The 26,897-nt window shown below is 43.2% G+C and overlaps 1 protein-coding gene across 1 annotated transcript in view; it reads right to left on the bottom strand.

Annotated features, from left to right (window-relative positions):
* Positions 1 to 26,897, bottom strand: part of Prpf6 (pre-mRNA processing factor 6) — a 65,166-nt gene that overhangs the window by 458 nt on the left and 37,811 nt on the right. Inside the window, exons 10-20 of the mRNA XM_052184626.1 lie at positions 22,260 to 22,378; positions 21,344 to 21,562; positions 18,256 to 18,378; positions 10,175 to 10,296; positions 8,501 to 8,639; positions 6,632 to 6,751; positions 6,174 to 6,350; positions 5,375 to 5,508; positions 4,422 to 4,513; positions 2,564 to 2,678; positions 229 to 355 (exon numbers count right to left, since the gene is read on the bottom strand). Of these exons, the coding sequence (XP_052040586.1) occupies positions 229 to 355; positions 2,564 to 2,678; positions 4,422 to 4,513; positions 5,375 to 5,508; positions 6,174 to 6,350; positions 6,632 to 6,751; positions 8,501 to 8,639; positions 10,175 to 10,296; positions 18,256 to 18,378; positions 21,344 to 21,562; positions 22,260 to 22,378 (1,487 nt within the window). The remainder of the gene's footprint in view (positions 1 to 228; positions 356 to 2,563; positions 2,679 to 4,421; positions 4,514 to 5,374; positions 5,509 to 6,173; positions 6,351 to 6,631; positions 6,752 to 8,500; positions 8,640 to 10,174; positions 10,297 to 18,255; positions 18,379 to 21,343; positions 21,563 to 22,259; positions 22,379 to 26,897) is intronic.

The raw sequence follows: 26,897 nt of genomic DNA, 5'->3' as shown, positions 1-26,897 counted from the left end.
AGATTCAACATAGTCTAGCTTCTACTTCCAACGAGGACCCCAGGACACCCTGGCTCCCCTGCTTTATAAGCAATGGTTCCAACAAAGCTCAACAGGAGAGGGGCTCCTAGTCTTGGCCACTTCCTGTCTCCCCTTCCCCAGGGATCAGATGGAGCTTTCTACTGTCTCAGGAGTAGCTAGGGAACAGGCAGATTATTACTGCATACCAATGTGCTAGTGTAGCCTCACCTCAGTGCCATGCTGCAGTTCAAATTTGTAGAAGAAGGCCCAGGCATCCCCCAGATCTGAATCAATCTTTACAGTGCGATGGAACCACTCCCGAGCCTTGGTGATCTTTCTTTCACTCCAGAACAACCTGTGACGGGAGAAGTACTTAGAGCAAGGGACACAGCATAATGTCTACCATGTTTGGGAGTCACTCTTCTATGTAGGTGATCAGCTGCACCCTTCTCCTGGTAAGACCAGCAAGCCTAGGCATATGTTATAGAAAGGTCTGAGTCATGATTCAGGGCTACCTGGAGGTCATTCCAGATCCTTCACTGATCCACATTGCTTTTTAGAACATTTACACACAGTGAGATCTTAATTTTTCTTTTCTTTTTTGTTTTTTTAAGATAGGGTTTCTCTGTAAAACTATCCTGGCTGTCCTGGGATTCACTCTGTACACCAGGCTGGTCTGGAAGTCACAGAGATCTGCCTGCCTCTGCTTCCAGAGTACTGGGGTTAAAGGCATGCACCACCGTCACCAGGCTAGATTTTAACTTCTTAAAACTATCTGGGCCAAATACAATTTGAAACTAACCTTGACAAACATTAATTAAGGCAGATTAAAAAAAAACCCTGAAATCTCAGACTGCTCCTTAATTAGATACCAACCCCAAACTATTAACCTCCCTTGTCTATCTCTTGTAGCAACTTAAGCAAACACAAAGATTGGCTCCCACAGGTCAGTTCTGGAGACCTGAGCCCACTGGAGTTGCAGTTCCATGGCACTTGACCATAGTGCAAGATTGTAACTGATACTCATAGACATTTGAATAACAACCTGAAGAGAAGTCTGGCAGGAAGCCAAGAAACTGGACTGTTAGAAACTAACTTAGAAATGGGGCATGGGGTACAGGCCTTTAATCCAAGCACCCGGGAAGCAAAGGAAGGTGGATCTCTGAGTTCAAAGCCTGCTGGTTTACAGAGTCCCAGGATGGCTACATAGAGAAACCCTGTCTTAGAAAAAACAACAACAAAAAAGAAACCAACTTAGGGTCGCATGGTAACCCCCCTCCCCACTGCAAAACTGGTAGTTACTTTAGTGTAGCAGGTGAACAATGGGGAGGATGGCATGGCTTGCTGTGTGGGATACTATGGCAGGGGCAAGACTTGGGGCAGTATTCACCTGGTCTCAGTGAAGCAGCTGGTGCACAGCTAACCTTTCCACTGCAGGCAGCTGTTTGGGCTGCTTTCAGGTTCCAAATGGAGTAATTTCATGCTGATAACTTGATTGTTTTTTAAGCCATATAATACTCTTAATTGCTCGGTGTTAGATAAACTGTGATTTAAAGAACATAAACTCAAGATAGGAGGCACATGGAACACTGGCTTAGGAACAGCAAGGAGTGACTTATTTACTTTAATAAAGCCTTTTGTAAGGTTTATGGCTGCTCTGGCTTGAGGGCATATAGAAGTTACTCTGGGAAAAGGAAGCCGGTCATCTGATAGGGCTACAGCTACTACAGGTGCCAGGTAGCAATGTGAAGGTAGCTACGCCAGAACCTCAACACTCAATGCCACTTAAATAAAAACAAATTTGTTCTAAGGCTCTGCTTCCACAAGTGGCATGATCCTGTACTGGAAGGTGATAGGTCACTTGATGACATTCCAGATGAACCATGGCTAATCATCTCTGCACTCCGAGACAATGGATTATAGCAGATTATTCCCCAGGCCACTGAGCCGTAAGGGTCTGAGTTCTGCTAACACAATGAAAGTGCAAGCCTCTTGGCTCTTTGAGCAGTGATAGTGATACCTTTAGTCCCAGCTGTCAGGAAGCAGAGGAAGGCTGATCTCTGAGCTTGAGACCAGCCTGATCTACAAAGTGAGTTCCAGGACAGTCAGGATACACAGAGAAACCCAGTCTCAAAACAACAACAACAACAACAACAAACAAACAAGCAAAAAACCTGTCAGATAAAGCCCCCTCAGTCAAATGGGTTTGGCTTAATACTTAAATTCTGTATGGACCAATATCAACAAATCTGTCTTGCATGTAATCCAGACCCCATGTGGTATTGAAACAAAGGGCACAGTCCCATCAGAAGCCTGGGGCTGAGGATGAGCAGGATGAGCCAAAGAACCCAGGAGGATTGAGAAGAGGGAGTGACCAGATAGATGTCTAGACAGCACCTCAAGGCCTCTAGCAAGAGAGTGCTGCCCAGAAGACTGGAACAGGAGTTCTGGCAGCTGAGGTCCATGTAGCTCATCCTATGCAAACAAAGTGAGCATAGCCAGGCAAAGATGTTGGCAAAACTATACCAGAACCCCAAGTAATTCCAAAAGAACTATTACTCACTTAGCCACAGCTAAAAGCACATGGGGGTCATGTTCACACTTCTTCAGGGCATCCACGCTCTTGGTCTTTCTCTGGGGCCTTGCCTCAAGGAAGACAGCTTCAGACCACAGAATACCTGAAATTCACAAGCAAAAATCTATCCCTCAGCTTCACTTCTGGCTTCAGAAATGTACCCTCTTCTTCAGGCTGCCCAAAACGAGTGTATACAGGGCAACCACAAGGGTCTTAAGTATCCACCTACCCAGTAACCTGAATTATATCAGCTTTGCTAGAACAGAATTGGACAGCTTTCATTTTTACTGAGTCAGCAAGCAGGCAATGGGTAATGATAATCTGAAAGCACTATTACACACTGTTGTTAAAAATAAAGAAAGCAGCCAGGTTTGATGGTGCATGTCTTTGATCCCAGCACTTCGGAGACAGAGGCAGACAGATCTCAAGTTCAAGGCCACCCTGGTCTATAAAGTAAGTTCCAGGACAATACTCAAGATTGTAACACAGAGAAATCCTGTAGAAAAAGAAAGAAAGAAAGAAAGAAAGAAAGAAAGAAAGAAAGAAAGAAAGAAAGAAAGAAAGAAAGAAAGAAAGAAAGAAAGAAAGAAAGAAAGAAAGAGAGAGAGAGAGAGAGAGAGAGAGAGAGAGAAGGAGGGAGGGAGGGAGGGAGGGAGGGAGGGAGGGAGGGAAAGAAGAGGGAGAAAAGAAGAGAAGAGAAGAGAAGAGAAGAGAAGAGAAGAGAAGAGAAGAGAAGAGAAGAGAAGAGAAAAGAAAAGAAAAGAAAAGAAAAGAAAAGAAAAGAAAAGGATAGGATAGGATAGCTAGGCATATGACACATGCCTGAAATCTAAGTATTTGAGAATTCAAGAGCTGAAGCAGGAGGATTATGATATAGAAGCTAACCTAAGCTACAAAGTAAGTCTACCAAAAAAATCAAAATCAAAACCAAACTAAAACAAAATAAAACTACCACTACTAGCACAACAAAAAAAACTTAGCAAGGCAGATGGCGTAAGCTGTAATTTTAGGGAAATGGAATCGGAAGAGTAGAGGAATTCACGACCAGCCTTTATATATTGTGTCTGAGACCATTATGGCCTATATCAAACAAACAACCAAAGTACTATTCTAAATACCTAGTATTACTTTAACTCTGTACAATAACATAGAAATAATACAAACACTAATAGAAGAGATTCCTGAGTAGTAGGTTAGAGCAATCTCCATTATCCTCTTTTAAAACTCAAATTTCTTCAAGTGACATATATTTCTCTTTCTTTTTCTTTTTAAGACAGGGTTTTTCTGTGTATAAGTTCTGGTTGTTCTAGAACCCACTTTGTAGACCAGGCTAGACTTAAAACTTAGTGTCTCTGCCCCTTGAGTGCTGGGATTAAAGGTGTATGACACCACTGCCTGACTATATTTATTATATACCACATGTAAGAAAAATAATAAAAGTTAAAATTTGGCTTAAGGGGCTGGAGAGATGACTCTGAGATTAAGTGCACTGACTGCTCTTCCAGAGGTCCTGAGTTCAATTCCCAGCAACCACATGGTGGCTTGCAACCATTTGTAATAGGATCTGATGTTATCTTCTGGCACACAGGTGTACATGCAGATAGAGTACTCATATGCATACATCTTAAAAAAAAAACTTGGCTTAAAAAAATGATAGTGCCTCAGAACATGAAATCAAACTGTCCCATACTAGAACTGAGGTTTTAGTCTGAAGTCTAAGCACATCAGTGAAGCTAGAATAAAATTGGACACACAGGTTGTGTCTTAAAAGAGTCCCTGGAAGTCAACTGATCCCATCCCACAGAAGATTTCCTCTGTGCCATACTACATGGCCAGGAGTCCTTACCAGAGTTAGGGCACTCCTGCAGCGCCTTGGCCATGAGGGTATTGGCGATGTTCTTCAGTCCTGCCCGGTACTCCAACCGCACTGATTCCAACCTAGGAAAACAGGCCCAGGAATGGGACATCCCCATCTATCATAGCATAACCAACTACTCTAGCTGGCCTTCTGCCAGAGAGACCCCTTTAAAAGCCTTTTACATTTTTACTTTATAATTATTGTCATGCCACCACACACATGGAAGTCAGAGGACCACTATTGGAAACTGCTTCCAACAATGGGTTCCATAAACCAAACTCAGATTGTCAAATTTGCTCAGCAAGTGCTCTTTCCATTGCTCATAAAGGAAGGCTCTTGTCTTGTAGAAGGGGCTTAGAATTTCATTCTCTACACAGATGGCAGCACTGGTATCCACAGACTGTTAGAAGGCAGAAGCCCCATCTGAGATCCCAGACTCTACAGGATCCAGAAACAAGTGAAGACAAGGGAACAAGAGCAGACCCTACGTGATCACTACATGGCAGGTACCTTAGAATGACCCCCCTCAGCAGTGTCCTCTCTCATTCCAGTCTAACCCTTAGCTGGACTCTGCATCTATTACCCACACCTTGTCATGTGGCCCAACCTGGCATAACTCATTAGCTTTTTCCACTGATCTCTCAGGTACTAGGGAATACTAGTACCACCATACTTAGCTCCCTCTGGCAAATTTCTTTGTGTTATTCAAGTACTCCTGTTACCTCTTTTATAGTTTCTATACTTTCTCAGTTTCATTTCCTGACATCTTAGAACACTTAACCAAAAGCACACATACCATCTAGACTCAGCTCTCCCAACAGGACTATGACCCTCATAGAAGCTGTCACCTATTATTGAGTCCACAGGAGCCTGGGCTAAAATGAAGAAGGAGCTGAAGACAGCTTCCAAAGAGGGAACTGAGATGATTACCAAGAACTCACCATAGTCCAGGGTTCTTTGGGTTTTTCAGACGAGATTTCTCTAAAATGGCCCGAGCACGAGTCAGCTGCCCAATCTTTTCCTCTAGCCGGGAAAGCAGGAGCCATAGTGGTGTGGAGTGAGGACATTTCTTCAGCTGTCACCAAAAAATTGTACAAGGTAAGAGCTCAGAGAGCATCTACAAAAGACTAAGAATTGTGGTCAGCTTCTAGGAGCACTTTAGGACTGTTAGACATGTACTTCATACTCAACATGGCTTTGTGGTGTATACATGCAAACAGGTATGCATCGGTTTACTGTGTTTGACCGTGTTGTGTACATGTACAACAAGGATGGCTTAGGACTCTGAATATGTGTCATGCACATGTGTATACAGGGTGTGCACTTCATATATAATGTGCTCATTGTGCTACTTTTTTTTTTGTTTGTTTTTTTGAGTCAGGGTTTCTCTGTGTAGTCCTGGCTGTCCTGGAACTCACTCTGTAGACCAGGCTGGCCTTGAACTCAGAAATCTGCCTGCCTCTGCCTCCCAAGTGCTGGGATTACAGGCGTGCGCCACCACTGCCCGGCCTCATTATGCTACTTTTGATGTACTGAACAAACTCTATATATCCAAAACACAGGGTGTGTAACTTTGTAGGGAAAAAACAGTGCCCACAGTGACAGGAAGAACAAAGGCTCAATTCCAACCCAAAGGTTCTATCCCTGACCACTGGCCCTCTATTTCTTTCAGAGTGTGGGGAAATGACTAATGCCAGGTCATACTGCTGGGTTCCCTGAAATATCTTGATAGAGGCTCACCCCCTGGTTGTAGGCCTCCCGGGCCTTCTCCATCAGTTCTCCCTGCTCCTCAATCTGCCCCTTCATCATCCACAGCTTGGGGAAATCTTCATAGTGCCTCAGAGCCTCCTCACATAGTTCCTGCGCAGCAGTGATGTTGCCCAGCACCCACTCCAGCTTCACAGACTTCATGAACACCTGCAAAGCAGAGAAGCACTATCACGTGAGGGACACTTCCACCATTTATCACATCACATGCTTGAAGTCACAGAATCTTCACACATCTGTCCTGGGCCTCGTTTTTGTATAGCAGATCTGTGAGTACAAAGGGTGTAGACAAATAAAGGGATGCATGTTAAAGCCCCATACCAAGACAGGCTGGGGTCTGAGCTGTGCCACTCATCTTGCTCCTTCCAAATGCCATGCAGGAGCCAAGAGGCACCCCACCAGCTCTCCCCAACCCACCAGACACCACTCACACGGGCAGTGGGTGCGCTGCTTCGAGCCTTGGCCAGTAGCCTCCGGGCTCGCTCATATTCATTGTTCTCTGACTCCAGTTTCACAGCAGCCAGCCAGATCTCTTCACTGTTGGGGTTGGCCTGAAGAACAAACACAGCTGCATCAGAAAGGCTCAGCACGAAAGTGACCAAGGCTAGATCACAGTTAATCAAAAACAGGCAGTCTGAAAACTGAGCTGGTCCTCTTCCTGATGCAGGACTAGTATTAATAGTACACTCCTATACAAGCTACAAACTAGGGGATGACAGGGTAGACCTCAGCCAGGACCCAAGCTTACCTGAAGGAAAAACAAAACAAAACAAAACAAAACAAACCCAACAAAAAACCCCAAACCCCCACATCTGTTTTTACTCCTTGTACAGCGATGAAGCAACAATGCTAGAGCTCTAGAGTCACCCTCTCTAGAATCTAAACAGCCTCTGAAATGTGTGTGAGGAGCTGCTGTATCTAACTTAATCCCTCCCCCATGGCTAGCCACACCATGTGGTCAGGGTAGAAAGATGTTTAAGGTGCAGATAATGAAGTGTAAAGGGCTTGCAAAGACATGGGCCAAGCCACACAAGCACACAGTCCAAGAGATGTAAAAGTGGTGCACTCAAAACTTGCACCCACCCTCCTTTGGCACTTCTGCTACAAGGCCATGGTGCCTACCATTTATGCGAAAGGAGAATCAACCATCTTAGAACTCTTGCATGCAACTAGAGGAGAAAAATGTATGTGGAAAGAACATCAATTACCCTGCACAGCACTATTACCTGCTCCTGTGTCCTTTCCAGGTGACAGCTGGAGCAAAAGATTGACCCAAGTTAGCTCTTTTTCTGGTGTTTCTGTTGTCTCACAAGAGACAGACTTTACTGTGATCCTAGGCTGATACCAGACTGATATTTATATAGCACCCTATAACTTATTAAAAAGAATCTAACACCTATGTTATGTTATGATAAAATATTATGATTTTTTTGATAGAAATATTTTTCAAATGTTACATGTTGACTGGGGAGATATCTCAGTGGGTAAAGTGCTTATTGGGCAACCACATAAAAGCCAGGCATGGCAATGCACATCTGTAACCCCAGTACTGGAGAGTGGGGTTTATCTGATGTCCAGATAAACCAAGATGGCAAGCTCTAAACTCCAGGTTCAGTGAAAGATCCTGTCCTAAAAACAAAACAAAACAAGCAAAAAACCAAGGGGAAGGTAATAGAGGAAGGCACTCTAGGTTGACCTCTAGTATGCGCACCCCCCCACACACACACACACATACACACAGAGTTACCATGCCTGTCACATATACACTATACATGTTGTAACAGCCAGACCTAGTCAGTCCAGGTTAAGTATGACTGTTTTAATGGGGCCCCACTCTCAAAGAGGCACTAAAACACCCCGGCAAGAGGCACTAAAACACTCCGGCGGCTTATGCTTTGGTCTTGTACTCTGGAATACTTGGCCTATAGTTATACTAGGTAGAAGGGACTAAGAGGTCAATGTTCCTGATTGTTGTATTCTTCATGCTTTGACTCCATATATCAAGCCATGCACATTTAGTGTCTCTATTTTTTTTTTTTTTTTTTTTTTTTTTTGGTTTTTTTGAGACAGGGTTTCTCTGTGTAGCCCTGGCTGTCCTTGAACTCAGAAATCCGCCTGCCTCTGCCTCCCAAGTGCTGGGATTAAAGGCGTGCACCACCACTGCCCAGAAATTTAGTGTCTCTAGACTATACCATGGCATATTGTAAAAAATATATATATATATAAATTTTAAGGCTACAGTAGCACCAGGGCTGAGTTTGTGTTCATGGTCCCTTCCAGGGCAGGTATCCTTCACCTACCTGAAAGGCCAGGGCCAGGATGCTCCTTGCTGCAGGTACATCCCCTGCCAGCCACTTCGACTTGGCACCCATGAGCCACAGTACCTCTGCCTTGGGGCAGTGGGCCACAGCCCTCTGCAAGAGTGCTTCCAGAGACTCCCTGCAAGATAGAGAGCATGGTCACTAGGGCCAGGGCCATAAATCAGAGCATACAGCTACCAGGATGCTGAAAAGACAGTTACCACTCCAAAGTTCGGTACTATTAATGATTTACGAGATTTTACGATGGGGAGAGTGTGGGGAAATCTTTCCTTCCAATAAAGAATCTAAAATCAAGTACTGAAGAGTGCTCTATAAAGCAAAGCATTGTTTAAACAGCAGAGCCTTTTATAGCCATGTATCCTGGGGCACTGATAACATGGCAGTCTGGTGACAGTGAAGGCCTTTTTATCTTGAAGCACAGAGGATACCCTGGTTTCATTAATAAAGATTAAGGTCCCTAACCCTGTCTCCCTCCCAAAAGAAGGTCTCACTGAGAGTGATTTAAGGACATTACTGAGCAAGAATATTTGTCAGCCTTGGATACTGGGTATGAAGTCTCTGGGTTATCTCTAGCCACTACTACCTCTTGGTCACACCACCTTTGATGATGAACCCTATAAGCCCTCATGTTCAAGAGCAAACCAAAGAATATGCAAAACCATATCATACAGAAAGTGCCTACAGAAACAACACCATGCTCCCCAGAGGCCCCACCCCCCCTACCCCCCAACCCCCCCCCCCCAGCCCAAGTATTGATGATTTTCCTCATCAGTCTGTGAGCTAGCAGCACAGAAAAACTAGGTTGTGGGAGGAAACTAACCATTGAAACGTGAGGTAGGCAGCAGCAAACACTAAGGCTATGAGTCATGACTATACCAAGTGACATTCTACAAAGTGAATCATAAGGATCCTTTTAGAAAGGCCTCAAGTCCCCTAAGGAGTTAACTCAGAAATACTAAGGCAGCTGGCAGAGTAAGGAAAAGGCATTAAAGAAATTAACATCAAATAACATCAGAAAAGAAACAAGGGCTCAAAGTCACAGCTGCAACTTTGTTGAAACCAACAAGGTTCTGTGTCCACCCAAATAGGGAAGAGCTGAAGTCCCATAAGAGGATGATATAGGGTACCCAGGGACATGAGCCCCAAACCCTAGAGAGTTACACATTTAAAACAAGAAATCACAATGCCTAATTTAATCAGCATTTACAGCCAATAAGGCAGACCCAAACGTTTTTCCAATTAAAGGGTACAATTAAAGGAAATTGTCAAGGACCTCCTTCTGTGTACAAAAACCAGCCAAACCCCAAAAAGCTAGAGCAACGCAAATGAAAAACAGACTGCATAGCCCTGGTACTCTACCGCCCACTGCTAAAGGCAGTGCCCCAGCATTAACAGCCTGCATTGGAAACTCTTAGACCCAAGGGGCACTAGTAAAAGAACAGGCTTCCAAGATGCCTTGGTTTCTCAACTATAAAATAGTGATAATCCAATCACTGAAGAGCTATAAAGAATGAGGCAGTTTCAAAGTCCCAAGGGCCACAAAAGTATAACTTGCTCACAACCACAGAGAAACAGCCCCAAATTGGTGTCATGCAGGGAAGTGAGGTTTGAATCTAGCACCATACAAATAGGAAGTAGAAACTGACCACATACCTGGTACCATGGTTCTTCTCAAAGTACGCAGCTCGTAACCACACACTTTTCTTGCTGGGGAAGACTTGCAGGGCATAGGCATATATGGCTCGCGCACACTCCAGGGCATTGTGGGCCACACACTAAAGCAGAGAGACACTATGAGGATGGTAATTCAGGACTGCCATCTGGCAGATAATCATGCTTTCTTAAGTCTCTTGCAATTCTCAGTAATGACGTCTGGTAGCAAATATGCAGTGGCACTGATCTAATTAAGCTACAGTCTAAGACAGGAACACCTGGGGGTGGGGATACAAATGCTGAGAACGTCCAGAAGGCAGCCTTCTGGGCCTGGCAAAAAAGGAGAGCCGATAAGAGGAGTACTAGTTCTCACCTGCAGGATAACATAGACACATACACATGTGTAGGGCTATGACTAAGGCAAGTGTGTATGCATGCACATATACTAGGTTATACTACACACACATATGAACACACACATGTGTGTGTTGTGTTTATATGTATGTATATGTGTGTGTATCACATGGTGATTTTTTTTTGTTTGTTTGTTTGGATTTGGTTTTTTCGAGACAGGGTTTCTCTGTATAGCCTTGGCTGTCCTGGAACTCACTTGGTAGACCAGGCTGGTCTCGAACTCAGAAATCCACCTGCCTCTGCCTCCCAGAGTGCTGGGATTACAGGTGTGCACCACCACCACCCGGCCCACATGTTGATTTTTAACTAGGAGTACTATTTATTAAGCTATTCAAAACCTGTACAAGACAAATGAACACAAAGAGGTTAGAAGCCCAACAGTCTAGTAGAAATCACAGCAGACACCATTAGGCTCTGCTTCCTTTAGTCTCCCCAACCCCATCCTATCCTCCAACACTAGGGATTAAACCCAATGCTAGGGCCTTGTAGTGATAAGCACTCTACCATCAAGCTACATTCTTCACCCTTTTCTATTTGTTATTCTGAAACAGTTTATTTTAGTTACCAGGCTGGCCTTGAAACTGCAAGCTCATCTTAGGGCTGCACCATTAGGCCTAGAGCTTCTAAATTTTTCTATGTTCAAGTGATTTTAGGGGCTGGAGAGATGACTCAGTGGTTAAGAGTGCTTGCTATTCTTACAGAGGATACAAGTTTGGTTGCCAACACTCAAATCAAGTAGTTCACCAGTAACTCCAGTACCAGGGATATGGTGCCCTCTTCTGACCTCTACAGGTATCTGTAAACATGCAGCACATGTACACATACATGTATGGCCTCCATAGGTCCATAGGGAGTGGCACTATTAGAAACCCTGGTGGCATTGTTGGAGCAGGTGTGGCTTTGTTGCAGGAGGTATACTACTCAGGGGTGGGCTTTGAGGTCTCAGAAGCTCATGCCTGGCCAAGGTGTCACTGTTATGTACAACCCTTAGCTCTTCCTGTCTGCCTACTCAGTGCCACACTTCCTACCTTGACAATAGTGGAATAAACCTCAGAAACTATAAGCCAGCCTCAATTAAAATGTTTTCCCTTGGGCCGGGCGTGGTGGCTCATGCCTGTAATCCCAGCACTTGGGAGGCAGAGGCAGGCAGATTTCTGAGTTCGAGGCCAGCCTGGTCTACAGAGTGAGTTCCAGGACAGCCAGGACTACACAGAGAAACCCTGACTCAAAAAACAAAAACAAAAACAAAAAAACAACAACAACAAAAAAAAGTTTTCCCTTATAAGAGTTGCTGTGTTCACAGTGTTTCTTCACAACAATATAAACCATAAGACATGCATACACATGCACACAAATAAAAATAAATCTTAAAAAAAAATAAAACACACCTAACATTCATATTCATAAAGTAACAAGTAGGGGTTGGAGAGATGGGTTAGCAGTTACAAGCACTGGCTGCTCTTCCATAAGACCGGGGAGTTCAATTGCTAGCACCCACATGGTGGCCCACAATAACTGCCTATAACTCAAGTCCCAGGGGCTCCAACACCTACTTCTGGCCTCCTTGAGCACTGCATGCACACGGTGCACAGATACATGCAGGCAAAATATCCATACTAAAAGAAAAGAAAAGAAAAAAACAAAGAAAAAGTGATAGGTAGTGAATGGCTCAGTAGGTAAAGGTCTACATAGTAACTACGTAGTAACTAACAAGTTAAATTCAATCTCCAAGACCCATATAGTAAAAAGAAACAATCAAGTCCCATGCAAACTGTCTTCTGACTGTCCCGCATGCTGTAAAAATGCACACACATACACTTAATTTTTTTTTAGTGATAGGTAATATCAACTGACAAACCCAGTCACAAATGCAGTGACAACATCCAATGAGAGCTAGTTTAAAGGATCTTCATGGTGATTGTAAGACCCAATAACATACTGAACAGGCTCAGATTCTTATTCTTAGGCTAAGAGAAGACTAAGGGCTCCCTTCCTGGAAAAATAATCACGTCCTATGATCTGCAGACAGCACCCAGGAAGCAGGGACAGGCAGATCTTTCAGTTTGAGGCCAGCTTTATCTACACAATGAGTTCCAGGGCTGCAGAGGCTACACAGAGAAACTTTGTCACTCAAAAACAAAAAAACAAAAAAGGAGAGGTCTGAATCTAGGGGTAAGTTAATAGCAAGTAGGGAGAAATGAGGTCAAGCTATTATAATTGTAAATGACATAGTACCGGGAGCTGGGTGTGATAGTGCACATCTTTAATCCCAGCACTTGGGAGGCAGAGACAGGCAGATCTCTGTGAGTTTGAGGCAAGTCTCATCTACACAGTGAGTTCCAGGCCAGACAGACCTACACAGAAAAATTCTGTCTTGAAAGAGAGAGAAGAAAAGAGAAGAGAAGAGAAGAGAAAACAGAAACAGAAACAGAAAAGCCCAGGTAGGGCTGCACTCACAGCAAAACTCCTGGTCAGGTATCTTCATAGAGGAGAGATATCAATGAGCCCGTTAGTGTACAGAATATGTGTAGAAACAGGTGTGAAAGGAAGAGAAAGGTATACTGAGATTTTCATCAGACCCAATCCCTCCTGTATCAATCATATGAGCTGGCTCTGATTCAACCATCAGAGAAGTTAAGAAGGACCTTTTCTAGGGTGTTGTACCCTGACCAGGAATATGTATCTAGAAGGGTTGGTCTTAGACAGGGCAGACCTGGTCTATACACTTCTGTGTGGCTGCTGCCCAAAATTTTTTTTTTGCCTTAACTGCCTATAACATCAAGTAATAGTGTCCAGGGCCCAGGGTGATAGGCCAACCCACATAGGAAGGAGCACTAGGAGTACCCCATATTTCTAAACACATGAGAAACATTACTTCTCATTCCTGCACAAAAAGAAAACAGCTGTGGGACTGTGGTGTGAGACAGTCTGTAGCTTGGTTGGGCAAGGCCACTCTAGAGACTCAACTCTATAATCCTGTGGCCATCAGTCACGTGTAGCCAGGCCTCTAGTGTTCTGGCTAGACTCCACCTCTGCAGTCACCCTGCTACAGTCAAGCTTTCCCTGCCCCTCCTGGCTGTTGCCAGGTAACCCAGCTTACTATCAATGGAGGCTTCCTGCCCCTCCTCACTCTCTCATCCCGCTCCCTTATCTCTCTCTTTCTCATCTCTCCCCACCTCTCTTCTTTCTCCCTCTTCCACATGGTCATGGCCATCCCTCATCTCTCTATCTTCTCTTTCTCTTTTTTCTTCTCTATCTCCCTTTTCTCTCTATTCTTTTAATAATAAAGCATCAAAACTGTCTCTTTTATTAAACCCGCCACATAAGAGCACAGAAGAAGCCTCAGCAGGGAAAGGATCCAAGCCACCTCGCAGCCAAGCAGCTCATAACAGGTATTCAGGGCTGTGCAAACAGCCTTGCCCCTCTGGTCAGGTAGCCTTCTTGCTCCACAGATATTCGGCTGCCAGCACTCCCTACCCTGGCGCGCGGTGCCAGCCCTCCTTATCCCAGTGCAGTTCTGCCAGTTTCCCTATTCCCCTTCGTGGGCTCTGCCTGCCAGAGTCCTCTCATATGTGGGACCTGCCGCTGCACTCTCGTTTTCTTTTCTTCCCCCACAAACAGCTATGGTTAATGAGTAAGTGTAGATAAGAAAAATGAGAAAAGCTGAGCATAAGATCCTGAGATGCTCACACCTGCAATGCCAGCACCCCAGTGGCAGAGAGAGGTAGATTCTTGAGTTCAGGACAACCTGAACAATCTTTACATCAAAAAAAAAAAAAAAAAAAAAAAAAAAAGAGCCAGGTGGTGGTGGCCCACGCCTTTAATCCCAGTACTTGGGAGGCAGAGGCAGGCAGATTTCTGAGTTCGAGGCCAGCCTGGTCTACAGAGTGAGTTCCAGGACAGCCAGGGCTACACAGAGAAACCCTGTCTTGAAAAACAAAAATAAAAAACAAAGAGATCAAAAAAAAAAATAAAGAAAGAAAAGGAAGAGCCAGGGCTACACGCCTTTACTCCCAGCATTTGGGAGACAGAGGTGGGCAGATCTCTGAGTTTGAGGCAGCCTGATCTACACAAACCAGGACAGCAAGGAGTACAGACAAACCCTATCCCAAAACACACACACATGAGGCGGGCAGTGGTGGCACACACCTGTAATCCCAGCACTTGGGAGGCAGAGGCAGGCGGATTTCTGAGTTCGAGGCCAGCCTGGTCTACAGAGTGAGTTCCAGGACAGCCAGGGCTATACAGAGAAACCCTGTCTCGAAAACACACACACACACACACATACACAGAGAGAGAGAGAGAGAGAGAGAGAGAGAGAGAGAGAGAGAGAGAGAGAGAGAGAGAGAGAGAGAATCAGTCTCCACACAATGGCACCACAGCTAGCAATGAATCATCGATCTACCCAGATGAACACTCTTCATTACTGCACAGTTTCAACCCACAAAATTTTTGTAAAGGGCTTACAGACTTACGCTACAGGTCAGTGATACAGCACTCACCTAACATGTACTAAGTCCAAAAATAATAAAGTAACAAACTGAACTAGAGGCTGGGGCAAGAAGATCCTAATTTTGAGACGAGCCTAAGCTACACAACAAGATCTTTTCTCAAAAACTCAAAAGAAAAGACTGAGGATGCAAAGCGTTTAGTAGAATGCTTCATTGCCTGCCATTTACAGGGTCTTGGGTTCAATCTCTAACACCACATGACACTAGTTCACACCTAGAGCTCTAGCACTTGGGAGGTAAGGTATGAGGATCAGAAGTTCAAGATCATCTTCAGTTACACATGAAGTGTAAGGCCAGACTTGTCCACATAAGAAGTTACCTCAAAAAATAGAAGTGGGAGCTGAAGAAATGGCTCAGCAGTGAAGAGCACTGGCTGCCTTTCCAAAGGACTTGGCACAACTTTTTGTAACCCTAGTTCCAGGGGATGTGTTGTTTTCTTCTGGCTCTGTGAGCACTGAAGACACATGCGGTTCACATGAAGCTAAACCACTCATTTACATTAAATAATAAATAAGTAAATGAAAAGTAAGTAAGTAAGTAAGTAAGTAAATAAAAGTTTTAAAGAGCCCCAAACCAAATCAAAACAGAAAATCACCACTTGGCATATATCATAGAAACAACCATTTCAGTGAAAAAACATTTTTCATTACTTTGGCTTAGAGGCTCTTGCCTGTAAACTTTGCACTTGGGAGACTAAAGGACTGCTGTCAGTTTGAGGTCAGCCTGTACTATACAACAAGACCATCTAAAACAAAGAAATGGGAAAAAAAAAAAAAGAACAAATAACAAAAACAACCATTATTAACAGATCCTTGCCAGGCAGTGGTGGCTCACACCTTTAATCTTAGCACTTGGGAGGCAGAGGCAGGTGGATTTCTGAGTTTGAGGCCAGCCTGGACTACAAGAGTGAGTTCCAGGACAGCCAGGGCTACATAGAGAAACCCTGTCTCGAAAAACCACAAAAAAAAAAAAAAAAAAAAAAAAAAAAAAAAAAAAGAGCTCAACAGGAATATATCCTTTGTATGAAGGAAGACCTGACACTATACTGCCAAAGACAAACCTCAATCAAGCCACAAACAAATATAATAAACAGCCAGGTCAAAATGTATTCTGTAAAACCATTCGCCCCTAATACTCAAAAATCTAGATTTGGGTAGGGGATGTAGCTTCATGGTAGAAGACTTGACCAATATATCCACATCCCTGGTCCCTGGTCCCACCCTAGCGTCAGATAACGAACCAGTCAAATAAGTAATGAAAAGGAGATTCATGACACAAAGACAGATTGAAACCTTTTCAAGGTCTTTCTCAGGTCAAGGTTGACCTGAGGCTGCATAGCCCTGGCTATTTTGGGTGCCGGGATTAAAAAGGTGAGCCACCATCACCTGGATTAAGTATATATAATATATATAATATGTATTATACATTATATACATTTTTTTAAAGGAGAACACCTAGGAAGTTGGTGAGATTCAAGGAAGATCTAAAGACTGTGAATGACATGTTCCAGCCTCACTTTCTGATCCTGACACTATGTGCTAAGGAACCCACAGCAGTGTGTAGAGTGTAGGTAAATGATGCAAGTGTGCAAAAGTGTGAAGAGTGATAAGGCACATAGGTAAAGTGAGTAAGTATGAGGAATAAGGATAAAGGGCATATAAACTCTAATCTGTAATATTCCTGGGTATCTGAAAAAAAAGTTTTTTTTGAGACAAGGTTTCTCTGTGTACCCAGGCTGTCCTAGAACACGGTCTATAGATCAGACTGGCCTCAAACTCAGAGATCCATCTGCCTCTGTCTCCGAATTGAAATTATTCTTATTTCAAAATAAAAAGCCAAGTGTGGTGGTACTGGATATGGAAACATACTACCTACTTTTAAGGTAGAAGCATAATACCATAATCCAAAGCTAGCCTGCAATACTGAGTAGGATCTTGTCTCAAAATTAATGAAAAAAAAAAAAAAAAAGATGGGCATGGTATCACATACCTTTAATCCAATCATTTAAGAGGTGTAGGAAAGCAGATTTTCTTGAGTTTGAAGCCAGCCTTGTTTACATAGAGAGTTATAGACCAGTCAGAGCTACACTGTGAGACCTTATTTCAAAAACAAAAAAATAATACATAAAAGGCTCCAACTGTTTAACTACTGCTTAGCCTGTTGCTACTTTGTAATATACTCAATAAATCGGTTTTCTTCCAAAATTACTACGGACGGAAGGAAGGAAGGAAGGAAGGAAGGAAGGAAGGAAGGAAGGAAGGAAGGAAGGAAGGAAGGAAGGAAGGAAGGAAAAGAACGCTGTATCTTGTTTTAAACAACTTTTTATTTGTTTTGTTATGTTTGAGATAAGGTCTACAAAATCCTGGCTGGCCTGGAACATGCTATGTAGCCAGACTGGCCTCAAATTCACAAGATCCACCTTCTCTGCCTCCAGAGTACTGGGATTAAAGGTATGTGCCCTGTTTTTGTTTATTTGTTTTGGGTTATTTGTTGTTGACTTTTTAGACCAGATTGGCCTCAAACTTACTCACTGAGATCTGCTTGCCTCCTGTGTGCTGGGATTAGAGGTGTGTACCAACTACCATTCCTCCTATTTTAATATACTAAATACATTTATCAATGTAGCCCTACAGTTTTCCCTCTGGGAAATGGGAAACTATTTTGAGGACATAACTTCAAAAAGGCAGCAACTCTGCAAAATGTTTCCTGAAATGCAATCTGTAGAGGAAGCAGAAGTGGGAGAAACCCTGGTGCCATAAGGCTCTCAGATGAGCACATAGGGATGCGGCCACACCTCTGCAATAGCTGTTTCTCCATTTAGAAAGCACTCAGACTTGTGATTACAGAACTCTGCTACCTTATGACTGCAACTCCATCTAAAATAAGTGTATTAGAACTAGATGTACTACATGCTCCTGTAATCCCAGCAATGAGGATGATAAAGCAGAAAGCTCTCCAGCTCAAGGACCACCTGGGCTACAGAGTGAGGCCCTGTTTCAAAAACAGACAAAAAATAAAAATAAAATCAAGCATATCAGAAAGACCTAAGGAGACAGGAGAGAAAGAAGGAGAGAAGATATGGAAAGCAACCTACACATTAGTGGGGCCACCATTCCTGACAAAGCCACAGACTGGAAAGGAAGCAAGGAAACTTACACTGTCAGCATCTTCCATCCAAGTGTGTTTGCGATCTTCCTCCTCAATCCCGATACCAATTACAGCACGCATGACAGCCTGGCACGTGGCCACACTCCCTGCCCGGTCACACTCCTCAGCATCCTGAAGGAGACATTTTGTTTGTATTTTTTAGTAAAGTGAGTGCTATTCCTGAATGGTGACTAATAACATACCTACTGTCTTGGGCATATATTCTGGCAAACCTGAATAGCATATCTGCCATATTGTCTCTTCATTGATGCTCTTGTCCTAATTACTCTACACTTAAGTCCTCAATAAACATACATGACTGAATGAAACCACATTTATACATACAGCTACACACAGAGGTTATATTATTAAGCTCTTACACAAAATAAAGAGTATCTAGAACCCCCAGATTTGTAACATTTTGGGTTTCTGAAATTATTTTTATTTTAAAATAAAGAGTCAAGTGTGGTGGTATACACCTATAACACCTAAGGTAGAAACATAATGTCCATAGTCCAAAGCTAGACTGTATTACTAAGTCTTGTCTTTTATATATATAAGACTATTATAACTTGTCTCAAAATTAATGAAAAAAGGGCTAAAAGTTATATAATGCTCCAGTGATACACCACTTGCCTAGAGTATTTATCCACTGATCTGGGTTCAATTCCTAAAACTGTGGAAAAAATTATTTTAAAGAAGTTGGGGGGGTGGGTAGGAAGAGAGCTGGTAGGAAGGTAAAGGCATTTGCTATGAAATCCTGGTAACCTGAATTTAATCCCTAGGAGAGATCCAACTCCAAAAAGTTGTCTTCTGATTTCTACATTTACACTATAGCACATGCCCCTAAACACATTACAAACAAGGCTGCATAGCAGCACATACTTTGAGCTAAAGAAACCTTGAAAGGAGTGGAAGTAAAAAAAAAGTTAAAAAATATACCCTTTGGACTAGAACTCACAACTTAAAAAAAAAAAAAAAGAGGAATACGTAGACCCATATAAGAACTGTTAGTGGGAGTTCTGCAACGGAGATTAGATGAAAACTTGGGTTAGAGCAGTCCACTGGGCAGGCTAGCATGCAGCAAGGTACTTCTAATTTTAGGAAAGCAGATTTGGGACACAGAGAGAAGACATATCTACTTTAGGGTTTTACTGCTGTGAACAGATATCACGACCAAGGCAAGTTTTATAAAACTAACATTTAATTGGAGCTGTAAGTCCATTATCATCAAGGTTCCCGGGAGCATGGCACCATCCAGGCAGGCATGGTGCAGGAGGAGCTGAGAGTTCTACATCTTCATTTGAAAGCTGCTAGTGGAAGACTGAATTCCAGGCAGCTAGGATGAGGGTCTCAGTGTCCACACCCACAGTGCCACGCCTACTCCAAAAAAGGCCACACATCTACTCAAACTTGGCCACACCCTGGGCCGACCATATACAAACCATTACAATATCTATATCCATTTTTTTTCCAAAAGAAAAGTTCTATGTTATAAGACAGAGGAATGTGTCACTAAAAATTGGGTATACTGGTCTACAGAGTGAGCTCCGGGACAGCCAGGGCTATACAGAGAAACCCTGTCTCGAAAAATCCAAATCCAAAAAACCAAAAAACCAAAAAACCAAAAAAAAAAAAAAAAAAAGAAGTTGGGTATAATAAATACAACAAACTTAAATATCTGAAAAGAAACTATAAGCTATTCTCTTCTATAAGATGCTAAACTGTTTCCAGGGACATTTTCAGATCAGTATGGTATCTGATCCTTTTATTACATTGCACTTTAACTGCAAGTGTGAGGAGATTGAGACCACCAGTGTCAGAGTTTAGAATTGTACAGGGGAGGAGCTTTGACAATCAGACTCCAAATCCTTATTCAGAATCAAAATATGAAATTTTGTGTGGGCCAGGACTATTTAAGAACTAGTCCAGGAATGAGCCAAAGCTTATGGTCAACACATTTAATAATAAGTAATTAGTCCCTGAGTCATTGCTCTTGGGAACTAAATGGCCAGGAGGAAAAGAGTTTATAATTTTTTAACCTATGAGGACCTGAGTTCAAATTCTCTCCAAGCACCCACATAAAAAGCTAGTCTTTAGTCTCAGTTCTCCAAATGTAGAGCAGACAGGTGTACTTGGTGCTACCAGCACCACACTTTCTTTTTTTCCTGATGGCTTTTTGTGTACTCTGGCTTGCAAGGGTAGAAACTTATAAAAGCCATGAGGAACCAGCCAGTAAGCACTCCTCAGTCTTCTGCATCATCCCTCACAACCAGGTTTCTGATCTGTTTGGATTCCTGCCCTGACTTTTGATGATGAACAGTTATATGGAAGAGTAATCCAAATAAACCCTTTACTCCCCAAGTTGCTTTTGGTCATGGTGTTTAATCACAGCAATATCAACTCTAAAACAACTAGCAAGGGGCTGGAGAGATGGTTCAGCAGTTAAGAGCACTGACTACTCTTCCAAACGTCCTGAGTTCAATTCCCTGCAACTATATGGTGGCTCACAACCATCTATAATAGAGATCTGATGCCCTCTTCTGGTGTACCTGAGCTACAATGTACTCATATAAATTAAATAAATAAATCTTTATAAAAACAAACAAACAAAACAACCAGCAAAAGAATGCTAGTCACCCATGTCTTCATTCAGCACAACTCGAGGTATTGTGCCTGTCAAAGTGGCAACATATGGAGCACGCTCACAATGAGTCTGTGTGGGAAACTCTCCAGTGCTGTCCTGTATCTTATGTGAGACTCAAACTCAAAAACCATCTGTAGAAGAGGGACAAATGACTCAGTAATTAGAAGTATTGGCTACTCTTTTAGAGAATCTGAGTTCAACTCCCAACACATACATGGCTGCTTATCTATCTGTAACTCTTCTGGAGCACAAATATGCAAGCAGTCAAACACTTACATAAATAAAATAAAAAATTTAAAAACAGTATTTACTTACTTACTCATTCAAAACAGAGTCCTGCCTGGCCATAAACTGGCAATCCTCCTGCCTTCACTTCTGAGTGCTGGTACATGTATCCAATACCGAGCCTAACTGACTCTATTTAGAACAGAACCCTGAGTGAAAGCTTACCTGGATCCATTGTTCGCGATTGATCTCTACACCATTGGCCCGAAGAGAGGTGATGGCTCGGTCAATGATCTTCTCCACCATCTGAGTGTTCCCGTTGGCCTCCTCAAGCTTGGCAGCTGTAATCCAGATGTGCCGATCTGTAGGAATGTTCTCACGTGCTTTATTTAAGACCTTGCGAGCATTTTCGTAGGTTTCTAGTCTTGCCAAAGCAAGCCAGAGCTACACAAAAAAAGCCACCAAGGGGAAAAAAAAAGAGAAGTGTGAATGCTTGTGACATCAAGTAGTGTCTTCTAGTCTGGATGGCAAGCCAGTCTCAATGGCCCATAGCACTTGGGCAAAGTGCTTTCTGAAAGCTTAAACGGAGCCCTTTTCACTACATCAAATGTGTAGGTATACTTCTAACACTGGTTAACACAAAAAGTTGATGGGACTCTTTAAATACACAGTGTGCCAGACTTGACAGTAGGTGCTAGACCAAAAGGTGAGCAATATGGGTTCACAGACAGTTGTATGATGAAACTTAGCCCTCTGGAATTCTCATGCCTCAAAGCTACTGACTGCAGCATTCCACCCCTAAAGCGTGCACTATTTTAGTGTGAGTGTGAATGTGTGTATGTGTGCCAGAGTACAGTTCATAACAGTTTTCTATAGCTATCAGGAAGAGCAAAGAAGACTCAGTTTTGTCCATCTACCATATGCACTGTGCACCATTCACTTGTACTTTGTACTTTCACCTGTACCATGGCAACTGAAGCCACCTGTTACCTTACTTGGCAGATATTGTAACACCACTTCAGGCTTCATATTGTCCTCTACTGCCAGGAATTATAGTTTAAATGAGCAGCATACATGCAGTCTTAGGCACTGGACTTAGGCCTCTACAGGGGTGTGGTGGGGCTGAGCCTGGCAGACTCACCTCCACACTTGTGGGACAGCACTCTACCGCTCGGCTCAGCATGATTCTAGCATCTTCAGGCTCTTCAAGCTCAACAGCTGCTTTCCACAACCGAACAGAGTTTGGAACATGCTCGAGTGCTGGAAAAGGTCAAATAACAACAGTGTTAGGAAGGTACTGCCAGATGGATAAGAAATGTCTCCCTCCCTACCCCCACCCTCTGATAACCAATTTACGGGTCCTTTGATGTTGGGATAGACATAAAGCCAGACAGGAGACATTTTGATGCAGGAAAAGAAAGGAACCGTCAAAATCATTGAAGTTGTTATCAGTAGGAATTGTAACATAAATACAAAATAAGTTTCAGGACAGTCTAGACTACACAAAGAAACCCTGTTTGGAACAACAAAACAAAACTAGACAAAACAATACATCAGGCTATTTATCTAAAGTCCACATATGATTTACTAAAAATATATTTCAAATGTCAAAAAACCTTCATGATGCTGGGCAGTGGTGGCGCACGCCTTTAATCCCAGCACTTGGGAGGCAGAGGCAGGCAGATTTCTGAGTTTGAGGCCAGCCGGGTCTACGAAGTGAGTTCCAGGACAGCCAGGGTTACACAGAGAAACCCTGTGTGTGGAGGGGAAACCTTCATGATTATATTTTCTCTTAAGAATACACAAAACTTTATGCTGGGTGGTGGTGGCTCATGCCTTTAATCTCAGCATTCTGGAGGTAGAGGCAGGCAGATCTCTGTAAGTTAAAGGCCAGCCTGGTCTACAGAGCAAGTTCAGGGACAGCCAAGACTACAGAGAAATCCTGTCTCAAAAAGAGAGGAGAAAGGTAATACCTAACATTTTAAAAAAGAAGAAAAAGTCATATGCAAACTCTGAAGACTCCTACAGGACAGCGATGGGATCCTCTGTAGCATACCAGAATCTATGTATGTGTGTGAAATATCTGTGTTATCCTTAGGTAACTGGGACAGTGACTCACTGATTGGCCAGTAGCATGGACACTCCACAGAGGCAGTCCAGGTTCTTGTCAGTTTCACCACACTTCCCAGAATATCATGTGACTCAACTTCTGAATAACTGATCTCTACCTACAAGTTTTTGGATGTGTGAGCTTACTCCCCCTTTACACACACACAGGATCTCATGTACCCTTAAACATGATGTATTGTCAAGGATGTAGTGAATTTCTGATCCTCCAACTTCTACCTTTCACAGGTTGGGATAAGTCCCCATACCCTGATTATTTCTACAATTTTCTTTTAGCTTTCATTTTGTGGTTGAATGTAGGTAACTTAAACTCAAGGGAAACCGTGGGTGAAGGAGATCACTGTTAAAGAAAACTGCAGTGTAAGTCATGGATAAAGCACTTGTTTTGCATGTATGAAACCTTGGATTCAGCTGGGCGGTGGTGGTGCACGCCTGTAATCCCAGCACTCTGGGAGCAGAGGCAGGTGGATTTCTGAGTACGAGGCCAGCCTGGTCTACAGAGTGAGTTCCAGGACAGCCAGGGCTATACAGAGAAACCCTGTCTCGAAAAAACCAAAAATCCAAAACACCAAAAAAACAAACAAACAAAAAAACAAAACAACAACAACAACAACAACAACAACAACAAAAAACACTTGCTACTGTTACAGAGGATACAGATTCTATTCCCAGCACCCACTCTGTGACTTACAACTGTAGCTCCAGTTCTAGGGGAATTTGATGCTCTTTTCTGGCCTGTGAGGGTACTGCATGCACGTAGCATACAAACATATAAGCAGTAAAATAAAAATAATGATTAAATAAACTAGTCTTTGGGGCTAGAGAGGTGGCTCTGCAGTTAGGAGCACTGGCTGTTCTTCCAGAGGATCAGGGTTTGATTCCCAGGAACCATATGGTAGATGACAACCTTCAGTAACTCCAGCCCCAGGGAATCGTCTTCTTTAGGCCTCTGTGGGCACAAGGCATGCATGAGGTACAGAGACACACATGTGGGCTAAATACTCATACACAGATTTTTTTTTTTAATTTAAAAAACAAAACAAAAATCCTACTTGATTCTAACAGAGCCTCCAGCTCTACCTTCCAATTCACAAAAAAAAAAACAAAAAAATCTTTATGGCTGCAGTATATGGAACCTACAGAATTAACTTGCATCCTTCAAGAACCTTAATGATAAAATAACCAAATGGTGACATTCAGTCTGTTTAACCCCAGTGTACACTGACCATGCATGTGCTTTCATGCTGTATACACTAACACAACAACTGAGAAAATGGGGACACTACAGATATAACAGTAAGACACTACTGTGACACAGTCACTCTTTTAGAGTGGCATGAGGGAAACAAAGAGACAAAACAAACCACCAGTGTCCACAAGCCAGTGCAGTGATGCACTCCTGTAATCTCATGCTGAGAAGGCAGAGACAGGAGAAACACCTTAAGCTCAGGGCCATCCTGAGCTATGTAGTAAGTTCCAGGTCAGTGAAGGATACACGGTGAGACCCTGTCTCAAAAGGCCACAAAGAGGGCTGCAGAGATGGCTCAGCAGGTAAAAAGCACATGCCAAGCCTGAAAATCTGAGCTGAATCCCCCAAATGGACATAATTAGGAGAAAATCCAGTCCTACAAGTTGCCCTCTAAACTCCATATGTATACACTATGGAGAGCATGCAAACACACACAAAATTGCCTAAAGCCGCACACACACGCACGCACGCACGCACGCACAATTGTCTAAAGCCACAAAAAAGAAAAGAAAAAAATGTTTGTATAGAAAAACATATTAAGAACAGCATTGGGAGCCAGGGGAGGTGTATCATACACCTTGAATCAGAGCAGTCAGGAGATAGAGGCAGGCAGATCTCTGAGTCCACAGAGCAAATTCTGGGACAGCTAGGGTTACACGGAGAAACCCTGTCTCCAAACAAACAAACAAACAAGCATGGAACCATAGACTGTTTCACAGTGACCCTAGGGTTGAATGAAAGAGGGTGCTGATAGTAGCTATGTCTGGTTAGAGCAGAGGTAGACATGAAGAATATACATCATCTGTTTTTCTTGAACATTTGTAAATTAGCATTAATAAACAAGCTGCAGGAGCTAGCAAGATGGCTCAGTGGGTAAGTACGCTCCCCACACCAATCCTGAAAAACCTGAGTTAAATTCCAGAGATTCACATGTGGATAAAACTGACTCCTGCAATTTGTCCTCTGATCTCCAAATGCATGTCATCATACACACACACACACACACACACAAACTGTAAAAAATAAAAAGTAAAAGCTGGGCAGTACATGCCTTTAAGCCCAGCACCTGGGAGGCAAAGAAAGACAGGAGGATTTCTGTGAGTTCAAGGCCAGCCTGGTCTATAAGTGCTAGTTCCAGGGGGGGGAAAAAATCACAAAAAATTTAAAAAACTAGCTCAAGTTGCATACACTTGACTACTCTAGGAAAGGGCCTGCCGAGCAGGCTGCGATGAGTAAAAAGCAAACATGCAAGGATTCATGGAAAAGAAAACAGCAAGGATTCCAGGAGACTCTGTGCCATTGGCAAGGTGAATGTTAACAAAGGGCACTGCAAGGCTTGCCATACTTGGGCTCATTTTCAAAAGAACTTGGAATGATATCAAGAAAGGCAACTCGAGAGCGCTGTTAACATGGAGCCAGGTGTCTCCAAGTTTTGTTGTAAGCATCAGGATCCCTTCCTCAGACCCTACTCACTAAGAAGCTAAAAGCAGGGCAGATGACACAGAGATCTATAGTATGAGGGTACAGAGAGGTCTCAGACATTGGCAGCTAGGTCAAAAACAAGCCTCTAATCAGCTTCCTATGGGGTTGGTGACAACTGCTTGGAACTAACAAATGAAATACAACTCTAGTGCTATACCATAGTATTTGCCAAACAGCCCCCTAAAGATTCAATTCCTGTAAGCACATAGGCCAACCTAGCTGAAAATAGACCCAAGGATTAATAAGCAACATGCAGACCCACAAAACTCACATGAAACTGGCACAAGGTATACTATCTGGGGGAACCACATAAAACCAGTGTGGCCTGCTGAGTAGCTTAGCCTACCCAACAGTGGTGGAACTACCCAGCTATGTTTGAGAGCTTTGTTCCTCTAAGCTTATGTGCCACCCAGCAGATCAGGCAGTCCCTGCAATGTTCCTTCCATTCTCTGCTCCACTGCATACAAACTGAGCCCTATGCTGACTGGAGCTGGCAAGCAGAAACATCATGTACTTGAGATGTACAAACCAGAAAAATGGGAGACATTCCATACAAACCCAAAGGACCTACCCTTGGGAGAATTTTGCAGGTTCCCAAGGTCTGGGGCACATTGGGACTTCCCTTCTATGATGAAACCCCAGTACCTCTTTTCAGTAGGTACTCCTACTGAAAGTTAACACCTAATCTCAGAGGCTGAACTCTACAAGTGCACCCTTCTGCCAATTGTTAAGAACTCTAGGTTTTGCCACATGGTAAGACCTAAAAGGACAGACAACAAGAAGTCTAAAGCTCTTCTGACTCCACAGATCCAACACCACTAGAATTAATTGTGCCAATCCTCAGGACAGAAGAAAGCTGTACTCTCCTGCCACATCTGCTCACCTACTAAGGAAGATGATCCCAGCAGGGATCTACGACTG

The sequence above is a fragment of the Apodemus sylvaticus genome, chromosome 5 (assembly GCF_947179515.1).
Source record: "Apodemus sylvaticus chromosome 5, mApoSyl1.1, whole genome shotgun sequence".
In the NCBI taxonomy this organism is placed as follows: domain Eukaryota; kingdom Metazoa; phylum Chordata; class Mammalia; order Rodentia; family Muridae; genus Apodemus; species Apodemus sylvaticus.
Note: the sequence above shows the minus strand (reverse complement) of the source record. Positions and strands in the feature narration are given on the sequence as shown.